Source organism: Anarhichas minor, unplaced genomic scaffold, assembly GCF_050575085.1.
Source record: "Anarhichas minor isolate MPS153535 unplaced genomic scaffold, ASM5057508v1 ptg000004l, whole genome shotgun sequence".
NCBI classification, from domain to species: domain Eukaryota; kingdom Metazoa; phylum Chordata; class Actinopteri; order Perciformes; family Anarhichadidae; genus Anarhichas; species Anarhichas minor.
Window position 1 is genome coordinate 874006 of NW_027466450.1, and position 18325 is coordinate 892330.

Consider the following 18325-nt stretch of genomic DNA (forward strand, 5'->3'; position numbering starts at 1 on the left):
ACATAGATGTGAATGCAGAATCTATCATAGAGATTAAATGCATACGGTCTTTTCAAATACAACTTCCGTATTCACAGGGGTCAACAAATCTACTTATGTGTAGGAAAAGGTTGTGGTGTGGGTTAAGATAACTACAGAAGTGGCGTTACTAAAGTACGGCAGTTACGTGACAAATAAATCAATGTTGACCTCTGGTTTCACACGGACCACAAACAGCGGCCTCCTGGGTGAATGTCTGGTCTTTTTGGCAGGTCCTTCCACCGCAATCTCTTTCCTATGCTCTTAATACTTCCTGGTTAACTTTTACGTGGATTACTACAAATTAATTTCGTAAGATGTGTACGGATTACAGTGGATTACTTTTTTCATGTTTGATATGAGAACAGCCTGCTCGCGATGGCAGCCCAGCCAGCGTTGGTGTATGAATGTGTGTGTCAATGGGTGAATGAGAAGCAAATTGCCTCTGTCCTGTAAGCTAGAAAGGCGCTACATGCAGTCCATTTATGATTTTACCATTTTACATTACTAATACAAAACTTTTGAGACAGATAAATAGCAGGATTAAACCTATATTAACTTATTTTTTGGCTACTCGGGGGCAGCAGAAACAAGCTTTACCTGGCAAATACAAGTTCAATATTCCCTGTCTTTATCTCTGTTTTGGTCTCAATCTATTCCTAAGGGGAAGATCTGTCTCTTCAGCTGCTAAATGTTCCGCTATGTCCACTAGTTAGTTGCAAAATGTGTCATTCGGTTTATCAAAGCTTTCTGCTGCTGCTGGAAACAACGCTGATGAGAGTGGTGAGACTGAACTAAAACAGTAAAGCCGTGAGCCTTAAAACCAAAAAAAGGAGTTGTATTCAGTTGGTTTTCAAACCAACTAGTCAAATCTTAATAAACTAGCAATGTGGTGATGGGGTTCTTGTTACCATGGTATTTTACCTGGTGCTACATTAAGTGAGCGGGGCAGTAGCTCAGTCCGTAGGGGCTTGGGAACTGAAAGGTTTTCTGGTTCAAGTCCCCACACAGACCAAGTACGCAGTGTGGACTAGTAGATGAAGAGGTGCCAGTTTGCCTCCTGGGCACTGCCAAGGTGCCCTTTAGCGAAGAACCCCCAAAATGCTCCATGTTTGCAATATTTCTATACATGCAAATGAAGATGGAAAGCCAATTCTTTTGGAACAAATTGGACTGTTTTTTTGTATCCATCCAGCACAGTTGACTGTATTTTCAACATTTTGTGTACTTATCACAGTCAACCCATGGGTGGCAGTTTGCCTTGTCATTTTTGGCTTGTACCACTTTAGATAAATGAGCTAAGGCTGTGTTATCTTTAATAGGTGCACTTGCAGACTTTGGCCAAAAATCAGCTCATGTCTTTTTTTGCCATTTTGTTCATCCAAATCAAAGAACAAGTTGAGGCGGTGAATATTAATTTTCATCTCTCGCTGAATGCCAAAGTGCCAGTTTCAGTCAGTCCCATTCCGTTTTCTGTTATTATCACAATTAAAATAGCTGCATAAGTTGTATTGTAATGGCGGTACTGCATGAATGTCTACCAAAAACGTATTTACCCCATGAATTAACAAACATCTCCTGTGGAAGAATTTCCGAGCTGGGGCCACAATCCCTTCTTCACTGAACCCTCCTGCTATTGTTCACTCTGGAAAGGCCATGCGATGCTTTGATATTTGAAGTGACAAGGGGTGAGTGCAGAATATGCAAAGCCCCCTGTAAATCCCATCAAGTGGAGAGAATTACCAGTAGTCTGGGGAGAGTCGGCCATCTGCTTCCAAGATTTGTCAACACGGAGGTCAAAAGTGCCTCCCTTGCATGTAGGTCCACACCTCTGAGAGGAAACAGCAGCAGAAAGCCGTGTAATCGAATAAGACATGGCAGTGAAAGGGAGGTCTAATCAAAAAGTTACTAATTAGCAACTGGCTGCTTTGAGGGAGTTGCTTACCTGAAAATGCCTTAAATTGTAATTAAAGTAGCCATTCTGATGACTATTTGGGGTCTTTTAATGCTTTGAGTTATTGTGCTTTTTTAATAACGTAACGAGGGCTGAACTATAACTCTCTCCATGGCAAACATTTTAAAACCTGTTGCAAAGTTATGGGGAAAAAAAGGCCCCCTAGCATTAGAGAGGTCAGGAAAAGGATGTCTCACCGCTGTGGTTGTTCAGCCTTCATTATTAATTTAGTCTACTTAATTATTGATCAGAACAATGCTTAAAACAGGGGGGAAGGACTCCTCGTTCTTCTTAGTGTTGCGAAAATTCCAGGTAGGTAGGAGGAGATGCATTTGGCTGACAAGCTCTCTCTTTTAGACAAGTAAGTGCTTGGCTTGCCATCTTAATCGTTAGCATATAAACATTACCTTTTCAATATTTGATGTTTGCCAGCTTGTTTTCGTTAATTATTCAGCTCACTGTAATCTCCTCCTGGAACGGCAAGGTGGCAGCAGGAAGTGTAAGTTTTCCAGGCCTCTGACATGAGCAACTTGGGCTGTGCACAGAACCCGCGTCAACCGGCACCCAATAACATTGTGTGGAGGAAGTTAGACGGTATTAGAGGGACAGATTTTGTTTGATTATGTGTACTTTTTGTTTTTAAAAAAATTACATGAGCAGGCAAAAAGTTCAAATAACGTAAAAAAGACGGAAAAAACAAACAAACAAGTAACACTACACCTTGTACCACATGTAAACAATGACAGCTCATTATGAATATTATATCAAATGTTACAATTAATTAGAAATTTAGAGTCTGTTTCATTTCATTTTATATGTTAAGAAAATATATTAAATAGCTACTTCTTGGTGGAACTACTTATTTTTCTGCTAATTACTAAATGTTTACTTTAGCACAGGGCAGAATATATTAGATGTCATTGTGTCAGAAGGTTTTTAGTTGGTCTTTTTAAAATATATTTTCAATTAGCATTTTGCAGTTTTTTTGTCATGGCAAATATTTATTTGTTCAGCCTGCACAAATTCCAGCCTGTCATGGAGTCCACCGTTTTCCCTAACAGAAAATAAATGGTGCTAGCTTTTGCCCAGGGCTACATCTGAGACATCATTTTTTCGCTCCCCCTCGGTCTCAGTCGGTCTCTTTCGCTTGCTCGTCTCTATGGGTGAGACTCGTCTTACTGTAACTAGCTAGCGGCTTCTTGCACGTTAATTAAATAATATCAGTCTTAATAACACTTGTACTGGTAGACTATTCGTTTTGGTACTGCCCGGTCTGTGATAGCAAACTTAACAACACTGATATCAGATATCAACAGCTACTGTGTTAGGCATCTTTCGCTAAAGTATCGGTAGCTAACACATCAGGTTATTAGCTGACGACAGTTTCTCTCCACCTGCTCATTGTCCCGCAAAACGCTTATGAGAATGTGGTCCGTCATGTGCGTATGGATAGGCTACATATTTTCTACTTTGTCAGTGTTGCAGCTAGCATTAGGGTTCAGATTTCTTATTTTTGAACTTAGCTTGGTTGCTAACCCTTAGCTTGGTTGCTAAAACCCTTATGCAGCGTCTCGGCCAGCTTCTGTTTTCGAGGTGGAAAACCAGCTTTCAAAAATGTGTAGCCTATACATATGTATATATATTTTTCACATTTCATAGCCTACATAGGCCTAGATACATTACTTTCCCACACATGAATGAACTCAGGCTGCCAACCACATGGTTGGAAACTATCCCAATCTGGCAACACTGTCAAAACGTTGCTCTTAAAGCCGAGGATTTTGAATCAGGGTTCAGTGTATAGCAATTATGACGGTGTGCAGCTTTTCACATCATTTTAAGCGATTGAATAAAGATGCATTGCCTTATCAAGACCTCTTTGATATTCCGTACTTCCAAAGCTTGTTTCCATCAAAAAGACTTAGCTCCGAGATTCTGACAGTTTCATGTCTGTGGGTGGTTATAGTTCTGCAAACTGGAAATGCTCATCTTTAAAGACAATTCTTATCATAAGGATGTTGTTTCGTCATTCGTTAAAGTTTTGGAGCTCTAAGCCCAAGCGTTGGAAGGAAAGTGAACATTTACTGCCACTCTTCTGGTTTTGTTTCTTTTACTACACAGGCACTCTATTTTTTTTCCCTGTTTTTAGACAGGCAATCTGTAGTTGTCGGAACTGAATTTCAGCTCAGAAATGGATCCCAAAGAGACAGAACAATACCAGTAAATGCTTTTCTTTGCCAAATGCTGCGGATGTTGATATTACACTCTCTGAAAACGTGATGGGTGTGCAGAGCTATCAGGGTTCGTATCTTTACATGCTCAACAAAGAAAATGATTTGTGTTGGACAAACCTAGAAGCTTAAGTAGTAAATGTGGACATATGAAAAGAAGCTTTTAAAAAAAAAAAAAAAAGATTATCATGTTTGGATTTAAACTATGCTTTGAGCTATTACAAACACTTCCCAGAACAATCTCCTTGACAGCCCTTATTTTTAGCATATGACATATGTTCATGTTTTAATGCCATGAAGAAATTGCTTTTTTCGCCACAAATCTTGCAAATAGCGGTGTTGATGTTTTCCTAACGTATGCACTCAGATTGCAGAATTCAAAACAGCTGCCACTTGAGAGAGACCCAAAAGGGATTGTAGCAATGACTAAATTAGTTTCATGGGTAAAAGACAACGTCCCTAGGATGATGAAAACTAACTTGCATGTCGGGGTGAACGTACGTCATTTATTACTGTGACAGTAACGACATTTTTTAAGAATATTGCATTCCCTCAGCCCTTAACTGACAAGTATGATAAATTGCCTCTCATGTTGTACCATTACTGTAAATCTATATTTGCACTCGCTTTAAGGCAATCATTGTCATACAACTAATTAAGATTTGTGCTGACTTCTCTTTGAAGCCAAAACCCTGTTGGCCCTGATGTTTCTGAGAGGCGATCATCTGGGACATTTATTCTATTATGTTTCGTACTTGTTTCATTCAGAGGCTTGACATCCATAACAAAAGCTGGTGAGTCACTTGCATCCTTGTAAACAGTTCACAGTTATTGTTTTTTTGTAATTCTAGTCAAATTGTGTATTTTTATTTATAAGTCTCGATTGCACTGTTGCTCATGAGGATGACTCCATCGGTAATGAATTCCTCTATATTGTTGTTTACCACCGATACATGTGTTCTTCTTGCTTCGTGGCTCTTGCCGATGTCCAAGCTGCACATCTGTTTCTTGATAAAGAAGTTTAATGGCATGAGGAGGACACCACATTCTCTCTTTTTTTTACTTCCATTTGTTGTTTTCCATAGCCTGCTCTCCAGTGAACCCTGAAAAAAACATCAAACTATCAAATTAGTCGCTTGGAGTGGTTTCACACACAACATTTCCCATTTTACAAAGAGTCTACCAGCTGGTGTGAAAAGTATGTGATATTTTACAGTCATTTATATACACCTGGCCAGTAGTATGATTGATCCTCATAACAATGCCTCTCTCTAGTAGGTGTCACCATGCCAGTTTCCCATGTGCCAATTATTTTTTTTTTTTGTGGCTTTCCAGATTGCCTCGTACAATATGGCCCTCTTCCGTCTGAGGGCTTTGTTCCGTCGATGCACTCCAAGCGTCGAGACCTCTCATGTCACTGTTCTTGGCTCGATGATTGTATATTTGCACAGAGGGCTTGCACTCTACGGTCATTCAGGACCCTGGCAAATGGCAGGTTCCCCGTGAACACTGGGCCTCTCTTCCATGGGGTATTAACACCTGATAGGTTGTTCCGTGCCAAGGAGGGCTTTTAGAAGTGGAAAGGGGCATCGGTTATTACAGTCGGGTTACGGAAGGTGCTGAGTATAAGTGTCCATTATAATAAGACTGTCTATGAATGGAAAATAAAACCTCCGGCTCATAATGTTGATGGTAAAGAGCCCAAAACTGAGGACATTGAGAACCTTTTGGGGTGATAAAATCGGCCTGTTTTCTACCAGGGCATTGGGGTTAATTTTGAGTTAAATTAAACTTTTTTTATTTGAGTGCAGCTCTTGTGAGGTTTTGTATCAATAGCACCTGGAACTCTCCTGGGGATTAAAGCTATAAAGGAGGTTTCAAAGCCCTTTTTAATGAAGTGGATTATCACAGAAAAACTGTACATTTTTTGTTTGACTTTTTGTTCATACTGAAGTTGTCTGGTTAAATAATTAATAAAAGTTAGTTAATAAAGAATAACCTGAATATTAGTTATATTACTTTTGAGAGATGTTTGTACCTCAATTCATATTCACTTCGTCTGACTTACATAGGTAAAATATGTTGCATGTTGTAGCTTTAAACAATTTTCCATGAGGCTACAAAGCATGAACTGAGACAAATAGTGGGAAAAGCCGCACATTGTTCACAGTTAAACATCAAAGATAGGTATCTTTTTTACATCCTCTGCTTCACATTCCAACTATACCACGCATTCCGGACTTCAGGCTCTTCATTAAAATATGACCTGCAGAAAGAAGGATCTACAAAATGCGTTTAGAGTATATATATATATCTGATTCAGTAGTGAAAACCAGTTAGAAAGATAGAAGTCAATCACTTTTACAGATCGCAGTGTAAAAGTGACCTTGGCGAGAGCTGGCCGAAAGCTACGCTATGACTGGCCAGTCTGCGTTCAAGGGCGGAACTTAGTATCGGGTCAGTTGAGGTAAAAATATATCTTAGATTTCAGTTGATAACACAATATAAGGTGTTTTGCATTGTTATCATCGTATCAGTACCCACAGTTCTCTGGGTTCTTTTGCTGCAGTCGCCCTGTTGTGCTTTATTTGCAAGCATGGTTGGGAGACAGCTTTGTCATTTCTTCAGAAATTGAGATTCAAATTTCAGTATTCAATTTGCTTATTCGTGTGAGCAACATGTGCATTCATAGTAAAAGTTCTATTATGTAATCTTAGGACATGTAGCTAAAGGTTAATCTGTCTGTTTCTTTGCCCATCATGCACTTGATCCAAAGGTGACGACTAGAGTTTGACCAATGGACTTTCAAGGCTAACAGCATCATAATCCCTTGTGAAAGTTACATATCTTATATTTCTTAGTCATTAACACATTCATAAAGGGTTTTGGCAAATATGCTTGAAATGAGACCGTTGAAATCAAATGCTAAACAAAAAACTTAGAAAAACAATATGTTAATCTTAGCATGACAAAAAAACAAGGATTAACTACCAACAGCAGAGCCGATCATTCATGAATGTACCGTAATTTCGTTTTGCATATCTGTGATAAGGCTATATAATTGGGATATCAGTCAGGCTCACGTGTCTCTTGAAGCTGATGAAGCTGATTTTAGATGCATAATAATGACTTTTACACTCAGCGCTCCATATGCATAAGCAGTATAAACAAACTGAGAATCAGAAAAATATGATTATTTTTTTTTTTTACTACACTGCATTCAAAAACATGGTGTAATCAGACTCATTTGCGTTATCATCGAGCAATTAGTAATCCATCATCAAAATAAAATAAGCATCAAAATTATGTTTTTTTTCTTCATCGGGTTTGATGACAAATAATGTGACTAGAAATGTTTTGCTTCTCATAAATTAGGACCACTGTGGCCTGTGCCAATATCTTCAGTATCATAATGAGTTTAACTTTCTCACCAGTAATATTAATTTATACGTACGGCAAACATGGAGTAAAACCTTTGCTTCTTTTACCTTGAAATGAATGAGATGATACTGTAAGGTCCCCACGATGATACATCATAATGCTATAACATCATATTGTCTGCTCCATGACAGCTAGAATTCAAGTGAATGTAGACCTATGTACTTTGAAATCCAAAAGCCTGCATGTATATGAGGTTGCGTTTTTTTTTTTTTTGTGCAAGCAATCAGTTCAGGTAAGACTGATAGCCCCGAGCTCCGTCTAGTCTCATGCCCATGTGACTCTTTGATTTGATTCAGGATGCTTTGTTGGAGTCATTTGAGATCCCTAACGCAGCCTGAATCGGATCATATCCCAGGTTTGCCTCTCCAGGACAACGCCCCTGAGTCAGCCTCGTTGTACACAAACAAATGTCACAGAAACAACCTGAATAAATGAGTAGAGAAGCGTGACGAATGCAGATGCTTCCATAGATGGGCATCACATGCAATGGCCTCTACAGTCACCACACGCAACCCTTATGGAACACCTACGCGAGCTTGTAGGCCGACGTATGAAGCTCTGTTCCCCGCCACCGCCATCGAAACAACAAATGAAGAAATATATTTTGTTCGTGCCTCCAGTAGAGTCCAGAGACTAGTCTCTTTTACATGTATTTCATCATTTTGGCAGCTAAGGACAAGAACGTGTACTAGCATTGTCTTTTTAAAAGTGCACAGTATGTGATCAAAGAGGGCCTTGTGCTGTGGGAGCCATGACTAATGGTGGACACTCATTATGGACGACTCCACATCGGGCTCAGGTTAGGAGTTGCTTGAGGGCTGAACAGAAAAAAAACACTTAGTCACTGATGTCTCTTGTTGGCTTTGGTCCTCCAGGTTTTGATGACCGGGACACAGACCTGTTCTTGTGCGACACCAACACATGCAAGTTTGACGGGGAATGTCTACGGATTGGGAACATGGTGACGTGCATTTGTGACTTCAAGGTAAGACCAGCGATGTTACTATTTTATATCATTTTTCTCCTTTTAACGTGCATTTGGTGTTAATCTAGTTTTCATTTAACGCTTCTCCGAACGGAGAATGTCCAATCATAGCTTGGCAACCGTAACTAGTTACAAGCAAGCCTGTGAAGCTTTGGATTTCTCTACATGTTGTAGCAGTGTGCATGGAGCTGGAGTAACAACAATACTCTGCAAACACCAGCAAATATGTGATGAATGGATTTAACAGGGTTTTATTTGCTCCGACATAGGATGCAACAGCATGATTACCCGGCTAACAACCTACAGTTGTTACATTAAAGTGTTCCTAGCAGGGCCATTTCATTGACAGCTATACAGTACTAATCTGTGGGGTTACAGGTTATGAAAAAAGCCATGTTCATGACTGGCACACCCACTGAGTATTTCTCCATTGTCTGGAACCAGCCCCTTGATGCTATCAGAGTGTAGATTATCGTTTATTTTGGGGAAGTTTATTACAATTATGTGTTGGATTTATCAGACACAGTGGTTAGTCCTCATCTTAAAAACCTTTCTCTTGTAATGTTGAACGTGAAAACATAGCTGCATGATATGAGGAAGATATGGAATAACATTGTGGAATTTTGCAATAACAATTTTAGTGAAACAGATATTAAAGTGTTCTCACTTCTGCCGTTCTGCTGCTTTTCAGCAAACTGCTTGGAAATATTTCAAACATTCTTTTATTGAAGAAATTGAACATTGAGGTGAACACAAAGGCACCAAAATAAAATGAATAGTGGTAACATTTTAACGTGCTGTTTTTTATCGATATAGCAATATCTCAATGTCAACTTACGAAGAAAAAACTATGTATCTTTTAGCCCTACTTTGAAATTATGAACATGCGAGCAGAAGACAGCGTTTTCAACCAATCCCTGGAGCGTTAGCTTAATTAGGTAGCTAGCTTCAGATACAATTGTAATTTCAGCCGGCAAAATGGACGACTGCTGCCTTGAAATGTGAAGCCTGCTATTGTCCACTTCTGTCTAAAAATGCCGGACTCATTGTTTCAAAAATTGTAACTGCAAGGCGGTCAGTCGGGGGAGGGCTGACAAGTGTTGTGGGTCGCTGCAGTAATTAGTCGAACAGCATCATTGTCAAGAAATCCAATCGTCTTTTTTTGTAGTCTAAAAACAAACAACAACAGAGAAGAGGCACGAAAGCGCTGACACGGTGTGATTCATTGAACTTAAAAGTGCTCGAGAGAACTTCTTCAGGCACAGCGCATGTTAATAAAAGCAAATGTAACTGGGAAGATATGTTGAGTTGAAAGGTGATATATTATTAAAGTGAAGCAATAGTTTAAAGAGTTATCTATACAATCAACCGGATCGAAGTCCATTGTCTTGATTGGACAATAGTGGCCCCCGGGGGCGGCGGTTTATGGCTCCCTGTGAAACCCCATGTCACTCTTCTGGACCACTGCACGCTCTCCACATTCATAAACAAGACTGCCACTGACGAGACCGAAGCCTGAAAGGCCCTCGTTAATGGCATAAATCTGGGAAATTATGCTCTTCTTGATAATGACTCATACTTAACTTTACGACCAGACCTATCATAAAAAAATAGGAGCAAACTAGTCCGCCGAGTATTGATTTTGGTAGAACGCTTGCAAGCCTTGCCGACTTGTATGTGACGCAGGGCCCCAGATGAATGGAGCCGCTGAGATCTGAAGACGTTGCATGTGTTCTCATCCGTCGCCTTTATCTGCGCCTCATCAGCGCAGCCAGGCGCTAGGCCAGGCTGGCACTCGATTGGTCCACAGCTTTTATCTCAATTCCGTACTTCCCTGAGAGCAAACGTTAACAGAGGCCTGCAGATAAATGACATTACAGCTCCATTCCTCTTCAGGAGATCTCACACTGATACCGCTGTCGCTGTGCACCGAGGTGCCTCTCTGTGCTGGCAGAACGGCGCAGGTCGCATCGCAATTTCTGCCTTAATACCGTGGGTCTGAGGTCAGCTCGTCTATGCGTCTTCTGTTTGTTCGTGCAGATGGTTCATCAGTCAACGTAAGCGTGACCTTCCTAGCCTAGCAACTGTCGCCGTGCCCTGAAACAATCAGTCACTCTCAATCCGTGTCAAATCAGCGGGTCCGAGATTTCTCTCCCGTTGGCAGTTCGTTCAGGACTGTCGGAGGAGACATGAAAGTTGTATAAATTCTCATCTTGGATGGATTTTCCTTTGTTCTAACAGAATCTTTGGATGTGCACACTCTCACATGCACACACACAAGAAAAAAAACCAAAGGAAGAGACATGCAAGGGGCTCTGTGAAGAGGAAGTGAGTTTGATGTGGTAGAATCAATGGACACTATTCATTGCCAAGATGCATTAGATTCGTCTCACACTGGCTCTTGAAAGAGCCAAGACTTCCACTCACTAGCCCGGAGTCAAACTGCTACAAAGCAACATGCCCTCATTCACCTGAAAATGAGCATGCTTTTTTTAAATTTGTGTGTCAACTAAGGCCTTACCCTGACTAATAACACAGAACATTTATTTGTCATTCATCTCCCAGTAGCTGCTGGGAAAAGCTATCGTTGCCCAGTTTGGTTTCCTTAATGTCAGGTCACGGTGCCGATTCCCCGGAGAGCCGACCGTTCTAAAAATATGTGCGCCCGTGGCGCTGTGAAAACATTTCAACTAAAACTGTCCACCGAAGGGTAAATGGCACATTTCATTGCTTTCTGTAATGGTGCTTAGTAATATATTCTTTGGGGTTGGAGAGTCACCCCAATTGTTTCTCATATGTGCATGCAGCTCTGGTTTTTCTGCTGTCTTTTGTACAGAAGACCTCTGCTTACAGTTCTCAGTGAATGCAGTTTACATACAGCAGTTGCCAACAGAAAGACACATTTCCCAAGTTCGCTGCCAGGACCAATATATCCAATAAAATGTGAGCAAATGTGTGTCTTTTGAAAGGTCAGTTGGCAGGGTAATTGTACTTTGTCTTTCTGAGTCAGATATTAACACAACACTTCTTTAGCAGTTGCTTATTAATGCAACAGGACAGTTAATTCAAGTTATGGAGAAGGGGGTAGCGGAAGGAACCAATCAGGAGCATAGTAATCCATAGATGCATGCAGTTCTGGAAGAGGACTAAATAAATATATACAATGCTAGATTAGCATTTCAAAACGTCCATGGCACTGTGACACTAGTTGCCCGTAAGTTTATTTATTTAACCTTTGTTTATACATACGTAAGGTAATTAATATGCCAATCGGCCGACAGTAAATTAAAATGTCCGACGGTCGAAACATCTTTTTTTAGAGGAAAGATTATTGGCAGCAGACACAACCGAAGCATCCAGCAAAATGTGTGCCAGCGCATCTTTTCAAAGTGCAATTGGCAGAAAGGCGTCTTGATGTAGATAATTCTTTTGAAAGGCGTTCAAGTCAGAAAGGGCAGGGAGTTGGACAACCCTGTGTGTACTTCGGGGACAGACGGCATGTTTGTTCACAAAACGAGACGCCACACTGCAGCAGATTGCGAGTGGAATATCTGTAAACGCGCCCGAGGTTTTGAGGAGACTCCTGCGGAAGATTTTTGCAGATGAGTTGGGAGACAGATGTGAACACGGCAGATGTAAGTAATGTGATGGGTGCGTTTATGTCAGCATTACTGACGGCTCAGTGCTGCCGAGCAGGTTACAAAAAGTACTTCCAGTCCTCCAGATAGAATGGATTTAGTGCATTGTGTCAATATTGCAAGAAAGTTCAGCCAGTCACTGCAAATGATCTTTTCTATGGTTGGCACATGTAACCTCACACCGCCTTTATTGTCCGGGTATAGTATGTGAGAATGAGGTCTGCGGTGGGTTTGGTTCACAGTCAGGACAAGACTTTGTGGCACCAGAGGTAGGATATCTCTGGGTTTGAATGTTTTTTTTGCAGAACAAACAAGACACACACCCAGTTGTATGTAGTGATTCACAGGCTCGTGGTGGTGTTGCTTGATAACCCAGCCATGTCTATGGCTACAGGCTTGTAGAGAGGAAGCCAACTGTGGGCTGGGAGATGACATCCAGCTTGTTTGTTAAGGATTGTCTTGGAAGAGTTCAGTTGATAACACCACGCTGAATGATGATATCGAAAAGTTTGTTTTTATTCAATAATTGTGTAATTGTGTAAAAGCGCCCGTTGACTTGTTGGTGATAAATATGTGAGAACGAGCTGATAAAGCACAATTACTTCACGTGTGCAGTACCGTATTTCTGTGTGTAGCCCTTGAAATGGCTATTGGAAATACACAATTGCTCAGGTAACCTCAATTATTCCACCCATAAAAAGCAAAAAAGCAATGATTGTTTTGACTGCAGACTTAAAAAAAAATACGTTTCACCCACATTCATAATGAAACAAAATCTCTACCACAATGTGAGGGTGCGGGAAAGTGTTTTAACGGTAGTTAAATTTGAATGAAAAGTCAATAAAATCAACATAACTCTGAGAAATGTATGTCTTTTACTGCAGGCGCACACCAGCTCTAAAGATCTCATTTAACGCTGCTTCGAACAGGGTCTGAAAACATCATTGACATTATCGACATTGCAGTCACACAAATGTATATCTCTAATGTTCTTATTGGCACATTGAACACAAATGCAAAATGAAAACATTCTTTAGTTGGGCCCAAATCATCAATATTACATTTGAGACCCTCCTTGCCAGAAAGATAACAGCACTGGTTGTTCATTCAAATACTTACAACAACCTATGAAGACCTGCCAACTGGCAACGCTGGTTTATTTTGATCCAAGTAACTAAGTCGTTTTAGTTGCCCAATACCTAAGCTCTATGTCTTATGTTGCCACTTGTACATTAACACAAAGCTTGCCTATTCAAAATGTCAGAGATGTTTGCTTAACTGATCTCACTGGAAGTAACAGATAAATCTAGTGTTCAATTTTAATCGTCTCATTTTCTGCACAACAAAAAAAAAAAGCCTATGCTTATATAATTCAGTATGAGAGCTCATTGCAGATAATTGTATCAGTATCTGTGTATATGTCAGCCAAAATTGCAGTAGACAGAAATGCCAAACAAGGTTTGAGGGCCTTCAGAGTCACTAATACACAGTTGGTATTGTGAAGCTGTTACTCCAGATGTAAAACGTCCCGACCAGTACAGTATGTATCATAGTCGGGCTTCTTTAATATCAAAATTGTTATGTTAAATAAATTCATTTTCTTAGATTTTTTTTAAAGTCCCAAAACATCCCAAATATTAATATCAGTGTCTTACAAATCCAGCATTTATTGGGTTATGGTGGACCCCTGGAAGAATAGTTGTTACTGCGGTAATAACTCGTGGGGATCCTTAATAAAGTAATAGTCTGCATACAACACAGTTGGTGCTCAGTTCTTTATTTTGGGCTACATGCAGACGTCCACATCACAACCTCATGGGCAGATGAGTGAATTTAGTTGACGCTGACCCCTCGCGGCTACTCGTACTGTAGGGAAAGTATCATTTCAGTTTATGTGACACCAGTTCACACTTTTAGTGGCTTATAGTCGCTGCTCCTTGTGCAGACAGTATCCTCTGACATGCTAATGCACATTCAGCCGGCGTAGCGCGGTTATTGACTTGATATAAAAGAACTTAGGGTAATGTTGCCACCGCATTTGGTCTTCGATATGCTCCCCGCTGGTTGTTTGATGTGGCTACCATTCGCTGTAATGTCCGACCTCAAATTGCTCTCTCCCGCCTTTCACTGCCAGAAGCCGCCTTATGTTCGTGGGGTTGTGATGGCCGGGGGCCCGCCGAAGCTCGCGGCACTTCAAAGGGGGATGAGAGCTAAGTGTGGGTTCATGTGCTGTTGATGGGAGGGTGTGGAAGGGCGGCGCATCCTTCACATTGCACTAAACATGGACCTGTGAAAATGCTTTGGGACACACCTTTAAAAAAAGAAACACACACCCACACACACACACACACACACACACAAAGTATGCTGCTCAAAGTACAGGAGCACGACCAACCTGCCCACCTTCCCCTCTCTTACTCTGCACACAAACATCTCCGCATCCACACAAGCAGGCTTATTTAATAAGTAAAATAATGAAATATGTAATATTTTACAGACACACACACAAAGACCCAGGTGGTACTGACACCAGCTTCTGATGCAGACCCCATTCCATATATTTGCATTTATTTATCTATCCTCCTTTGATCCAGGGCCATGTTGAACGGACTGGGACTAGGGATTCTGGGTAATGGTGAATTTATTTCCTGCTGCAGGCCCGTATAAACAGCTGAACATGGGAGCTCTTAACGGCGGGGACCCCCCACAGAGACGATGATGGGAGTCCGTGACGAAAGTGACAGAACGGAAAATGCCGGCCGTCATCTCAGGGTTGCTTATCAGACTTTTAATGACACTGAATGCACTTTTGTTTTCATACGGTACAAAATCAGCTCCAGCAACTGATAGTGAGTGGTAATGAGATCGCTGAAGAGGGCCCTTCACACAGCTAAAGACTAAAGGCAATTGGATAAGCGATAGATTTTGAAAGTAATTTTTGAGTATTATTTTTGCGATTAGATGTGTTTATGGACACTTTTACCCGATGGTAGTTGGATCCCTGTGAAATTGCATTGTTTAAAAAAAGCAAGTTTCTCGATAGCGCCAACGGTTCCTTCTGTAAGAATAACAGAATAACCCTCATCCTGCCAAGTGGTGTCCCCGCAGACCCCAGAATTCCATTTTATTACCTTTTTAATGAGTTCCTAATGTTTTATGTTTTAATTGGTGCTTACTAAACAATAATGCTAAATTCCAGTGTATTGGGATCCAGTCAATGGAATAGATGGATCAAATGTCTGCCATTCGTCCCAATTTAAAGTATGACACACTACCAGGGTAGTAACAGAAATCATTATGTTGCTTTCCTAAAATTATAAATAATAAATAAATATGTTTTTTTTTCTTCAGATGACATCAATTACATAAACAATAATGTTTTGAGAGGAAAGCATTTTGCTGTGATGTTTTTTCCTTTCAGTATTTTATTCTTGGCGTAGGGTTAGGGACCTCAGTTGAAAGTCCTTGTAAAATGAGCATGAAATTAATCTCATTATTTAATAAGTATTAAATGGCTTAACACAATGGTAATGGGAACACAAAACACAATTATTAGACAGTGCTTCCTTTGAAGGCATATATATATATATATATATATATATATATATATATATACACACAGTATATAGACATTTCATTTTGTTGGTGCCTGCCTGCTTGATACATTACAGTCAGATGTCTGAGACATGTATTTGTGAGTTGTCTGTCAGGCTTTTAGTTCATATAAAGTCCTCTTTACAAATAGGTGTTATATTGTGTGAAGGGTTTGCTTTGTACACGGAGAACAAACTGTCCAATGGTTCAGCCAGACTGACGATTGAAAGGGCAGAAAGAGACAAATAACCCTCTGAGCAACAGTTCAATGAGAATAGAAGAAACTGGAAGCTTAGCATCAAAATGTGTGCAGATTTAAATAGGAACAGGTTCCTGTTTTATGCCAAGTGCACAATAATGAAGACTGTACCAAGCTGGAACATTACCAGTTGTGTTGCCCAAGCAAAGCTATTGTTAAAACAATAAAACATAACATTGGGGTTAGCAGACTGCAGAGGGCCCCAAAAAAAAAGGCCACACAAAATATTTGGAGCCCAAATGCAAGGACCGTTGTGGTTCAATCATGATCTAGGGTCACTTCTGCTTTCCTGAACTGGAAAACAAATTCAAAATCGAAGGGTATTTAGGGGGGAAAATGGTTCCAACAGTCTTCTTCCCTGCCGTGTAACACTGTGGGGACTTGGAACAAAGAGTTTTATTCATTTATTTCTTCCTCTTTTGGGGCCAAAACTATTTCAAATGTAAACAATACATTTGGTGTCTGAATTATACTCTTTCGTCTCTGCCCGCGTGTGTTTCTCCAGTGAACAGTATGTGGTCCTCTTGCCAGTTTTTCTGTGCTTGTAGGAGAATCAAACCGTTAAAGATTCAGTTCGTCCAAATTACAAAAACCCATCTTTTTTCCATTTACTCCCACTGAGATTTCTGCCGCAACTGCAATACAATGGTGAGGAATGGAATTTTGTAGTTCTCCGCATTTTGTCCTGCTTCAAACCATACTTTATACAGGCAGAAATACTCTGAAGATCTTTGGATTATCTTGAGTGGTTTTTGTAAAGGTAAAGGAGACAAGCAAAATGTCATTCCCCTGTATTACAGTGAGGAAGTGTGTTTGCTTTCACTTTTAATTTGGGTCACTTAATTGTTCTCAGAGGTGTCTTCGGTGAGGCACCACCACCTCTTGTGCATGATAAATACGCTAACTAACACCAGCAAGATGAGTTAGCACAGGAAGCCAGTTTCTGAGCCCCATGTACTCGGTTTGAACATGTGAGAGCCTGCAGCTCAAACAAAGCAGGTGATGATGAAGGAATCCAGCGTTTAGCACAAGTTAGACTGTTTCATGGAGTGAACTGTTGAAATAGTCGTGTTTGTGTAGCATGTGCTATTACAGTGTGTGCTATTTAATATAGTTTTAATTTGTCTCTGACAGGGTGTACGAAGCTGTAAAGCAAGGTGGCCTTGAGGTGGAAAAAAAACAACAATCGACTGAATTTCTCCGAAAGTTGTGCTGCAAAGTGTTGCTGCGATCACAATGTTGGCTAAGATGAGGTGATATTCTTCTCCACTAGAGTGGTCAGGTGCAGGGCGCTTGTTTTTTTCCTCAGTGCAGCCTTTTCCAGGGGGGGGGTCGCTCCCTTTCCCCTGTGGTTCTGTATGCCATTGATGGTGTCACTTTTGTTACCCAGGGCTTTAGCTATTATTTGTATTATCATATTTTCTGCTGCCAATGAAATGTCAGAAAATATGGAATGTTTACCCAGGAGGGGACGTTTTTAAATACCATGCTTTGTCCGACAAAAGAATAGTCCAAAACTAAATATTCAACATTCAGTTTACAATGATATGGATCAAAAAGAAGGAAATCTTTACATTTAAGAAGCTGCAACAGGCAGATATTTCTCATATTCATTTGAAAAAGGTCTTATTTGGCCAAAATGACTTGATTATCCAAATAGTTAGCGAGTAATTTTCTGTCAATCAACTAACTGACTATCGACTAATCCTTTCACCTCTAGACTGTCTGTTCTGTGCTGAGAACAAACAGATACTGGACCTACTTCACATTGTTTCTTTCCCCCCTGCATCTTTCCCTGATTGTGTAATATCTTTCATGTGATGTTTTCTGATTTCTGTTTTGAGATTCATCATGTGCTAAAATGTTTTGCATCTCAGGGCTGCCGTATGAGTGCACTGTGCATCATCCCATTAGGTTTTGAATAGCTAATTCTAATCATAGCTTGCCTTTCCTGATTAGAATCCGATTGAAAAACACAACAGACGTGCGGTTAACTGTGCTCAAGGGAGGCCGCTCCTTTCCACCTCGTCTCCGACCATCCAAAATTCACTCCTCGTCACAGCCGGGCTACATTCAGACCATTTAGTCAAGGCGGAGAAGAAAGACGCATGGACTCGGGGAGGAATTGTGTCGGGCGTCTCTCCTGAAAAAAAACAGAGCATCTGTGTCAGCTCCTCCGTGGCTCTGACTGGCCTGTCAGACACT

General features: G+C 40.6%; 1 protein-coding gene across 1 annotated transcript in view; it reads left to right on the forward strand.

Annotated features, from left to right (window-relative positions):
* tmeff2a (transmembrane protein with EGF-like and two follistatin-like domains 2a) overlaps positions 1-18325 on the forward strand; it is a 100542-nt gene that overhangs the window by 3716 nt on the left and 78501 nt on the right. The window contains exon 2 of the mRNA XM_076111755.1: positions 8520-8629. Coding sequence (XP_075967870.1) covers positions 8520-8629 — 110 coding nt within the window. The remainder of the gene's footprint in view (positions 1-8519; positions 8630-18325) is intronic.